General features: G+C 50.2%; 2 protein-coding genes across 2 annotated transcripts; one reads left to right on the forward strand and one right to left on the reverse strand.

Annotated features, from left to right (window-relative positions):
* The first annotated feature begins 561 nt into the window (after nucleotides 1-561).
* Nucleotides 562-5,698, forward strand: LOC104733653 (uncharacterized). Its single transcript, XM_087477017.1, has 4 exons — nucleotides 562-1,052; nucleotides 1,152-1,896; nucleotides 1,992-3,950; nucleotides 4,016-5,698. The coding sequence occupies exons 1-4, from the start codon at nucleotides 562-564 to the stop codon at nucleotides 5,696-5,698; spliced, it is 4,878 nt and encodes a 1,625-aa protein (XP_087333143.1).
* Nucleotides 5,699-7,702: 2,004 nt separating this feature from the next.
* Nucleotides 7,703-8,892, reverse strand: LOC147930760 (uncharacterized). The gene is made up of 3 exons (XM_087477018.1): nucleotides 8,445-8,892; nucleotides 8,257-8,367; nucleotides 7,703-8,172 (listed from the first exon to the last, which is right to left on the reverse strand). The coding sequence occupies exons 1-3, from the start codon at nucleotides 8,890-8,892 to the stop codon at nucleotides 7,703-7,705; spliced, it is 1,029 nt and encodes a 342-aa protein (XP_087333144.1).
* Between the last annotated feature and the right edge of the window lie 1,801 nt (nucleotides 8,893-10,693).

A 10,693-nucleotide genomic window follows, 5' to 3' on the forward strand; every position in this document is an offset into this window, starting at 1 on the left:
GCCGCAGGGGCAAAATCGTAATTTTACAGAGGATTAGAAAAAACCCTAGGTCGTTGACCCACTATATATAGCAGACATCATTGTCAGAGAAGAGGATCCACTTTTTGGGCAATTAGAGAGAGAAAAGTAATTATTTTCGTATTAACTGCGTTTAACTCTGTAATTGTCATTTTCCTGAAAACCCTTATGTAAAATTCTACGTTAAGTAAAAGGGCCAAATCCGATTCATCCCACTTATATTCTTATCATTCATATTGTCGATTTTATACATCAACAATTTGGCGCCCACCGTGGGGCCGAACGGAATCCTTTCACTTTGACAAAAAGAGTTTCAAGACAAGGCGTTTTCGGAAAACCAGAAGCATGTCTCATACCGATCTCTCCAGCAACGAAGGCGTCAACTCCTCCACGCCATGATCTCCCTCAGCTCGCGCCAAGTCCCCTAGGCCAACCATATGGGGGCGCACCCGTGCAAGGACGAGCCAACTCCAAGGCGTCAACAGAACCGAAGCAGTTACGAGTAAGGATGCAACACTCACTGACCGCGCAGCCGTTGGCGCTATGCGCGTCACTCAAACCAATGGCGTGGCCGTAGGCGCTACGCCCCCTGCTCAAGAAACCACTGGAGTCAATCCAACCAACCGCGAAGCCCTAGGCGCTACGCGCGTCGTTCCAACAAATGGCTTAACCAATGGTGCAGTCCTTCCTGGTCGTGTAGCTGCTGGCGACGCTCCGGACACCCGCGAAGCTGTGGACGCTACGCGTGACATTTACCCCCGTCGATCATCCAGACACGTGAAAATCAGTCAAGCCGCGCTCGACGAAGCTGTGCAAAGAACCTTGGATCGGATGAGCGGTCAAGCGGCACAGATAGAATCACAAGTGAGAATTGACCACGGAAGGCATCATAGGCAACAAAATGAAGACGCATTGGCGCCACACACTCCGCAAGCTGACTACCACGCTCCGCGAGCCGACTACCACGCTTCACGAGCTGACTACCACGCTCCGCGAGCTGACTACCACGCTCCGCGAACTGACTACCACGCTTCGTGAGCTGACCTCAACGCTCCGCGAGCTGAACTCAACGCTCCGCAAGCTAACCACAACGCCGCTAACATTCCGCGAGTTGAGCACAACGCTAATGGAAGGCCTCGTCTCTCATCAATCATCGTCAGACCCAATAGCGAGCAGCCAAGGGTACATTTTCAGACCAACCAGATACTCGCAGACCAATATGTGGGGCCAAGTCATTTCGAGGATGCTGAAAATCGCGCACTACGGCAAGAACTTCAGCAGATGCAAGCTCAGCTAAAGACAATCACAACTCAGATGTACCGAGCAACGAGTGCAGCACCAGAGCTAGAAACCGTGCTGGCGGAAGCAAGACGCTCACCATTTACTGCAAGGATCTCAGGAGTTAGGGTCAAGCACAATCCGGACAACAGCAAGAACATACCGATTCCATACGATGGAAAAGGAGACCCCACCATCTTCCTGAAGTCAATGACGATCCACATCAATCGGTCGTATTTCTCACCTGAGGAAGCAGACGCGGGATGCTGTCAGTTGTTCGTCGAGAGTCTTTCCGGCGAGGCACTCAATTGGTTCTCCAGGCTTGAGGCCAATTCGATCGATGGCTACGAAGCATTAACAAGCGCATTCCTTCAGCATCACCAGTACTTCATGCGCACACCTGCGTCAAATGCCGACCTGTGGAGAATGTATCAGAAGCATGACGAGTCATTATGGGCTTTCATGGATAGGTTTAAGAATGTCGTATCTCGATTCTCTATAAGCGACGAATCCGCAATCGGTGCGTTGAAAAACGTGCTCGCTAGGGGTACCAGATTCAAGGACGACCTAACAATCTTGCCTGTCACGAGCTTAGGCGAAGTACTTGCACGAGCCAATCGATACATCCTAGTCGAGGAAGACAGAGGTAAAAAAACCCCGATCAACCATGTACGATAGAAAAAGCATATGAGAAGGTTCCAAGCTCGAAAGGCAAAGCCGTAGACGAGTACCACGAACCACGCCAGCACTACAACAGGGACTATGCCCATGGCGAGAAAGGAAGGAAAGCGACGATGTTCGCTATCAACAGAAAAGAACAGCAGAATAAGTCTTGGAACAAGTGGCACCACAAATCCGATAACCCAGGCTTCAAAGGGAAATGCCCGTATTGCGAGTTCCACAGATTTAACGGACACTCGACTGAAGAGTGCAAAACACTTCAAATGCTGCTTCTGAATAAATACAAAAAGGGTGACGTCGATGTAGAACGAGAGCGGAGAAAAGTTGTCACACACAAAGACAACCAGTATTGCCTCGAAGACGAGCAGCAACACGACAGACAGCGCGAAGAGGAAGCTGCAGCACAAAATTACCGAGCATGGGCACAAAATGACCGAGCACGGGAAATTGCTCGCTTACCCTCTCCCCCCAAACGAAATCACGACGCGGAAGAGTACGATGAACCACCAGCTCCTCGTCGAAGGCTCAACATGATCATGGGCGGCTTGTTAACATGCCGCGATTCTGTTCGGTCTATCCAAGCCTACTGTCGCGAAGCAGAAACAAAGCGCAGCATGCCTTTTCACAGCAACATGTTCAAGACATCCACCGCACCAATTACGTTTACTGAAGAAGACGCGCGCAACGCTGGTCCAAACAACGACCCACTTGTCGTAGAAATGGTAATCAGGAAAAGCTCAGTAACGAGAATCCTAATTGACACCGGAAGCTCGGTCAATGTGATATTCAAGGACGTACTAATCCAGATGGAGATTGATCTGCGCAACACCGTACATGAAACGCAGCCTCTCACGGGATTCGATGGAGACACCATCATGACTATCGGAACTTTAACGCTTCCAATCTACGTCGGCCGCACGATGCAATGCTTCAACTTCGCAATTGTGGACAAACCCATCGTCTACAATGTCATTCTGGGAACACCATGGCTTCACAAGATGCGCGCTGTCGCTTCTACTTACCATCAATGTGTCAAGTTTCCAAACGCGTATGGTATCTACACGCTGCGTGGAGATCCTCTGATGGCTCGAACTTGCTTTATCATCGAGAAAAAGATACGGAATGCGAGGGCTTTTGTAATTGCCGAATCAGCACCACCACGAGACCCATGCACACCACCTCCGAAAGAGTCTGTGATTCAGGTCAACATTGATTTGTCTGATCCCAAGCGTTGCGTCGGAATAGGCGCCGAGCTACCACTAGCACTTAGGGACGAGCTCGTCAAGTTTCTACGTCAGAACTCAACCACGTTCGCCTGGTCGATAGATCATATGACCGGGATCGATCAAAGCATTACAAGCCATGAGCTCAACGTCGATCCAACTTACAAACCTGTTAAGCAAAAGCGTCGAAAGCTCGGTGCAGAGCGAACAACAGTGGTGAATGACGAGGTATGGAAGCTGCTTGATGCGGGATCAATTACCAAAGTGTGTTATCCAGATTGGCTAAGTAAACCCGTCGTGGTTAAGAAGAAGAACGATACGTGGAGAGTATGCGTCGACTTCACTGACCTCAACAAAGCTTGTCTGAAAGACAGTTTTCCTCTTCCGCGCATTGATCAGCTCGTCGAAGCCACTGCTGGAAACGAATTGTTGTCTTTCATGGATGCGTTCTCGGGTTACAATCAGATAATGATGCACAAAGACGACCGTGAGAAGACTGCATTCATCACCGAACAAGGCACTTTCTGTTACAGAGTCATGCCGTTTGGATTGAAAAACGCTGGAGCAACATATCAGCGACTGGTGAACCGCATGTTCGCGAGTCAACTCGGAAAAACAATGGAAGTATATATTGATGATATGCTCGTCAAATCAGCTCAGGCCGCAGATCATGTCGCACACCTGAGGCAATGTTTCAAGATACTCAACAAGTACAGCATGAAACTGAATCCAGCTAAATGCACATTTGGGGTTACACCGGAGAATTCTTAGGGTACCTCGTTACGAAGTGCGGCATAGAAGCGAATCCGAAACAGATCTCGGCAATCATCAACCTTCCTTCTCCAAAGAATACACGCGAGGTTCAGCGTCTGAGTGGACGCATTGCTGCACTTAACCGTTTTATCTCTCGCTCGACAGACAAGTGTTTGCCATTTTACCAGCTTCTTTGCAGAAACAAACGTGTTGAATGGGATAAGAAATGCGAGTTAGCATTCACGCAGTTGAAGGATTACTTGTCATCCCCGCCAGTCCTGGCTAAACCCGAGCAAGGAGAAACTTTGTATCTTTACATCGCCATCTCCTGTTCAGCTGTAAGTGGTGTGCTCGTTAGAGAAGATCGTGGAGAGCAACATCCAATCTTCTATGTTAGCAAAACTCTCGATGGTGCAGAACTTCGGTACCCGACTCTTGAGAAGCTCGCATACACGGTGGTAATATCAGCTCGCAAGCTTCGCCCTTACTTCCAATCTCATACCGTTGAAGTCCTGACCAACCAGCCGCTCAGAACAATCTTTCACAGCCCAAGTCAGTCAGGACGCCTTGCGAAGTGGGCAGTTGAGTTAAGCGAATACGACGTTAAGTACAAAAACCGCACATGCGCTAAATCACAAGTTCTCGTTGAACTCTCTCCTGAACTCGAAGCTGACGCACCTCCACTCGAGATATGGTCACTTCACGTTGATGGCGCTTCATCGAAGATGGGCTCGGGAGCGGGCGTACGCCTAACCTCGCTGACTGGCAAAATATTAGAGCAGTCATTCCGCCTTGCCTTCTCTGCTTCTAACAACGACGCAGAGTATGAAGCACTAATCGCTGGACTGCGTCTCGCACACGGAATTGGCGTCAAAAAGATCCAAGCTTATTGCAATTCACAGCTTGTGACACATCAATTCAGCGGAGATTATGCAACACGACACGCGCGCATGGATGCCTACCTCAAAGTAGTTTGTGACCTTTCCCAAAATTTCGAGTTCTTTGAGCTCGTCAAAATTCCACGAAGCGACAATGCTCCCACTGATGCGCTTGCAACACTTGCTTCCACATCTGATCCCCATCTCCGAAGAGTAATTTCTGTTGAGAGCATTGACCAACCAAGTATTGACGTCAACCTGTTAACTCCCGCTCCAGCTACGTTTCTTGAAGCCACACCCGCAGCGAGCTCCATGACAGACCCGAACGTCTTAACAATCGCCTTGGCAGTAACGAGATCAGCCTCAATGGACACAAACACAAACACCTCCGCCACGCCCATTCCAGCTCCAACAGCTACGAATTCAAGCACTCTAGTCACGCCCGTATTAGCATCCGATGCCTCCTCGCGAGACGACTGGCAAACTGAGATTATAGCGTTGATCGCGGATGGAATTATGCCAAAATACAAGTGGGAAGCAAGACGTCTTTGCGTCAAGAGCGCACACTACACGATCTTGGATGGTAGCTTGTTTCGTTGGGAGGCAAATGGCGCTTTTCTCATCTGCGTTAATACAAAGGACGTCAACAACATCATGCGAGAGGTCCACGAAGGCGCTGGAGGTAACCACTCGGGGGGGCGAGCATTGGCACTTCGTATTCGCCGCAATGGCCATTTCTGGCCAACCATTGTCGCCGATTGTTCCGCCTTCGCAGCCAAGTGCGAGAAATGTCAACGTCACGCACCGTTCATTCATTCACTGACCGAACTCCTGCACACAACGTCACCACCCTATCCGTTCATGTGATGGGCGATGGATATTGTCGGTCCGCTAACACCATCTCGCCAAAAGAAGTACCTCCTAATCATGACGGACTATTTCACTAAGTGGGTTGAAGCAGAGTCATACGCCTCTCTCGAAGCCAACAAAGTTCAGAATTTTGTTTGGAAAAACATAATATGCAGGCATGGACTCCCATACGAAATTGTATGCGACAACGGGCCACAATTCATCTCACTCCAGTTTCAGGGATTCTGCGCTGGCTGGCGGATACGCCTTAGCAAGTCAACTCCACGATATCCGCAAGGCAACGGACAAGCACAAGCAACCAACAAGACAATTTTCGCTGGAATCAAAAAACGCCTCGACAAAAAGAAGGGACTCCGGGCAGATGAGCTCGACGCTCTATGCTAGTCCACGATCCAGAGTTGAACAACAAGATGTTGTGCGACAGACTACTTTTCCTCGAAGAAGAACGCGACCATGCACTATTACGCATCCAGAACTACCAGCAAGAAGCGGCAAAATTTTACAACAAAAAAGTCAAGTCTCATTACTTTGCCGAGGGAGATCTCGTCCTCCGCAAAATCTACGAAAACACTGCTGAGAAGAACGCTGGAAAGCTTGGCGCACATTGGGAAGGTCCCGACTTAGTCTCGAAGATCGTCAAGGCAGGAGTCTATCAGCTTCTCGAAATGAAAGGTACGCCGGTCCCGCGATCCTGGAATTCTGCCAACCTACAGCGCTACTACCATTAGTTCGACCACGACGTCCACAAAAAAAAAAAAAAAAAAAAACAACTCGTCACTGAGCATTTCTTTGTAATACGAACTACGAATGGTTTGATCCCTCTCGAGGGTACGTAGCCAGCCTTTCACGAGGTGCAACTATAACTTCAATAAAGACTCGCAAAGCTGGCAGGGCGCAGAGTGAATAAGCCAAAGACCCCGACTCGCACACTCTTGCAATTCCTGCAGCACCCACAGGGTAAGCCGGTCACGACTGAACGCACCTAACTAGTATGACAAGTCTGTCTTGTCTATTCTCGCCATTACGAGGAATAACATATCCAGGATAAGCCAGGAGACGTCCTGCACCGCAAAATATGCTCCGCAACGATAAAAGATAAAACGAAAGCAACTTTATCGTAGAGGACGAAAATTTGGCAATAATCAACATTCATGCAGTAAAGCAAATAACCAAGTTTATAAAGCAAAAGCAAACGAGTTTGCAAATATCCGTAGGAGAAGTACAGAAGCAATCAGCAACTAAGTACGAAATAAGAGGAACACAAAAGCAATAACAACAAGCAATAATACGAGGACATATCACTCGTTTGCGGCATCATCAGCGCCTCCACCAGTAGCTCCCGGGAACGGCTCAAGATCATCATCATGAAGCGGCGGCACCACAACCCCTTCCTACTTCGCCTGGAACTCCTTCTCGCCAGCAACAAGACGCACCATCCTATCTCCGGGAATAGCAACACCCCTACTGATCAACCTCTCCAGACACTGCCTAGTTCCGGTCACTTGGCTAAGAGTGAGTAAATGAGGCTGTTTCTCGCGTGTTGCGATCACATGCGTCCTAAAACGATCAATACGCTCCTCATGCGCCCTGATAACGATAGCAGCCTTTGCGCGCTCCTCCTCTCCGTGCTCGTCCCTCTCCCTCCTAAGACGCTCCGACTCGGAGGTAAGCTTGCGCTGGGATTGCTTGAGTGAAGCTGTGAGCCCCTTGACCATCGTCGCGTTTTCCTTGCTTGACCGCTCAGCCTGAACAAACGCGTCCTTAGCAAGCGAGGTCTCCTTCCTAGTGGCACGCACCTTATCCTCACAGTCGACAGCGAGACGGTTGACCCAGCTCATCGCCTAAGAAATCAAACAGAATAATCTAATTACGATTAAGTAAAGTCCGAATCGGGGTGAGCTGAAAGATCAAATACTAATCTGAAACTATCGAAGAATAGCTTGTTCGTATGAGTCTTGACAAGTCAGATCACTAGAGGCGAGAAGCGGAACGGAGTCACCGTCAATCCTGCCGGCAAGGTCGCGAATTCCCAACGAACGCTTGATCCTTCACGTCGTAGCGAAATGAGAAGGAGTGGTCAACCCCCAAAGGACCATCCTCCGTCTGCGGGTCGAATTCCCCGCGCCCACCTTCCACGTAACGAGGACGCCTAGAACTGCCTCCAACATCACTCCGAGGACTTGAGCGTGATGATCTCTTCCGGGAACGATCACCACCAACTCCTGGAGCACTCCTACGAGACCCCGAGGAAGGCTTCTTCGCGGCACGAGCAGCAGCAACCTCGGCAGAACGGGACCTACGATTAGGCTCACCATCGGGAATTGGCAACTCGCCGTCCTCAGGCTGCACACCGACGACCTCCACACCGGTCTCGGCGTTTGGCGCAACAACCTCGACTGCAGCAACCGGCGCGTCCTTGGCATCGAACAGGTCAGCGTAGCATGGCAACTGACATTCACCCATTTGCAACCCTGTCTGCGAACCGGCACAAAAATAGGAGACTTAGACATAAAACGCATAGATTTCGAAAATAAAGATAAGTCGGCAAAACTTACACTTCTTGAGATGAGAGAGAACTCTCGGCCACCGCAAAGTCTTACACCAAAGAAAGGCTGCACCTTGGTCAACAGTTCCTAAGTCGCACGCAGCTGCAGTCGGCGGTTTTCCTGCAAAGAAAAACATATGTTCAGAAAACAGAGTTAGGAGCACCAAAATGATAGGAACCCAACCCAGCAACGGCTACCGAGGATGAAGTACCAAGCAGGAGGACAGGTCGTGCCGGGATCTTCAGCCGAAGTGTGGTTTATCGCCACAAAGAAAAACTGCCTCCGCCAATCATGGATATGACTCTTCTGGCCACTCATGATCGTGAGACTGGCCACACAACAATCAACGCACATCCCCGAACTATCACGTGTAAATCGAGTCAGCAGCCCGAAGAGGTCTGCGCTCATCTTGATTTTCATATGGTTACCAATTATCCCAAGCCCCACTGCATTATGGACGGTGGAGATCGACAGCTGCGAGAACGCAATCTTCCGATGTACACAAAAACTCATCAAAAATTCCAGGATAGGAAACCACAGGCCGCATTCGGTAAAGTAGTCAACGTAAACGCAGAGATGACCCTCTGGACAATCCCACGGACGCGCGTCTTCATTTGGTAACACGAAATTCAGGTCTCCTGGCATTCAGAAGAGGTCAAGGATGCGGGCTATGGAACTCTCATCGCATAAGGTACTCCCTGCGTCACGGGAAATGCGTTCCTTATTTCTCGTACGGTCTCTGCGACGTTTCGGAATTCCATTACCAACAGCTAAACCAGCGACTAGAGACCTAGGAGAATCCTCCACAACAGTTCGTTCTTCGTACGGAAGAACCTTCCCACGACGCCGACCCGGAGGAATGGGAATCAGACTGAGCGCTTGGTCACCCGTTGGGAACATTACTTCGAGCTCCCGAACATCTTCTACCGAAACGTCCGCCAAATCCGTCACAACACCATTTTCTTCTGACGGTTCCCACCAAGGAAATTCCCTTCCCGCCTCGTCAAGGTCCCCCTCTAACGCGCCATAGTGGTCATCTTCGAGCTCTTCCGGAATATCACCAAAGAAGTCATCTCCCGAAGCCATGGCCCGAGACCTGGCAAAACCAACCAAGCAACCGGTCAGTATGGGAGTAAAGATATCTCGAAAGCACCACAAAATCCGGATAGAACGATCACACCCAAATGAACCACGTACTGCATACTGCGCACCATCACCGTCACTTTCCCACGTTTCGATCGCGATGAGTTTGTCAGATTCTCCGCAAGTGGCGAGAACGTCAGAAAACACCCAGCATCTTACTCGCGTAAGCAGCTTATGCAACTTCCTAATCCGCATCGAGGAACTCGCCAAAACGTCAATCTCGCTAAAAGTTTCCAGCCCATCGCGCATACACGTCAATCCTCAAAGCATAACCTTGATCTCGCTAAGACGAGCACGCATGGTCTCCTACGCAGCTCCACGTCACCGGGTATCACTCAACCTTGCCATCAGACACTAAGGAAGCTAGCGTATCGCAGCCATTTCTCGGCCTCAAACCTTGAGCTCGCCATGTACTTCGGGTACAAACCACCTCAACATCACTCCGCGTAAACCTCTTGGTTGTGTCAGGTCACCTGCGCGATGCGAACTCGCCACCACGATCTCGCAGCTATAAACCCGTCTCGCCAAAATCCAACGCGCTCCAAACGGCATTGATCTCGCCAATTCAACAGAACCCTCGCGTAAACGGCCATCTCGCCACTAGGAATCTTGACCTCGCCAACTCTCGTACCCATCGCCAAGTCTCAGCCTCGCACAACACATCCGCCTCGTCACTACAACTTCAGTCATCGAAGCAAGTCAAGTCTCCCAAACACGATCTCGTTTGAACACGATCTAACTCGCTCGCCAACATAACTCACGAACTGGTCATCTCGCCGCGGGAATTCTGATCTTGCCACTTCATAGACGAAAATCTCCAGCTCGCCAGCCTCATACGGCACTCATCACGCCACCTCGCAAACACACTAGTCCGGCTTCAAACTCGACACTTGTGAATCATGGTCTCGCCATCACGTCACGAGTTCACCACGACAATCATCGAGCACGTTCATTCTGCCATACCAACGAGCTCGCCACCAAGAGTCAGCATCTCGCGGGTACACAGACGGTCTCGCCACCAAGGTCTTGATCTCGTGACCTCGTCTCCGAAAGCTCTGACATCAAATCATCTCGCCACCAAGAATCATCTCGCCCGCCGACACATACGCGAACCAATCATCTCACCCACGACGTCCACACGGGCGAGTCACGACCACGCCTTCAGCCACCTCGGCCAAAATCTGGTGGCACGATACAAGTTCTTCCGGCGGCTGGAGGGAGAAACTGGTGGACCAGGACGCCTAACGGTCCAGTCCGGCAGCGAAAGAGCGGCGAAAATACAGCTGGATGGCATGACAAGTTC

Source organism: Camelina sativa, chromosome 12 (assembly GCF_030686135.1).
Source record: "Camelina sativa cultivar CO46 ecotype springtype chromosome 12, ASM3068613v1".
NCBI lineage: Eukaryota > Viridiplantae > Streptophyta > Magnoliopsida > Brassicales > Brassicaceae > Camelina > Camelina sativa.

Coding starts and splice junctions, on each gene's coding strand:
- LOC104733653 (XM_087477017.1), top strand. CDS start 562: ATGCGCGTCACTCAAACCAATGGCGTGGCCGTAGGCGCTACGCCCCCT. Junction 1,897..1,991: donor CTGTCACGAGCTTAGGCGAA/GTACTTGCACGA, acceptor GCATATGAGAAG/GTTCCAAGCTCGAAAGGCAA. Junction 3,951..4,015: donor CAGCTAAATGCACATTTGGG/GTTACACCGGAG, acceptor AATCCGAAACAG/ATCTCGGCAATCATCAACCT.
- LOC147930760 (XM_087477018.1), bottom strand. CDS start 8,892: ATGCCAGGAGACCTGAATTTCGTGTTACCAAATGAAGACGCGCGTCCG. Junction 8,368..8,444: donor TGCTTGGTACTTCATCCTCG/GTAGCCGTTGCT, acceptor TTTTCTTTGCAG/GAAAACCGCCGACTGCAGCT. Junction 8,173..8,256: donor TCTCTCTCATCTCAAGAAGT/GTAAGTTTTGCC, acceptor GTTCGCAGACAG/GGTTGCAAATGGGTGAATGT.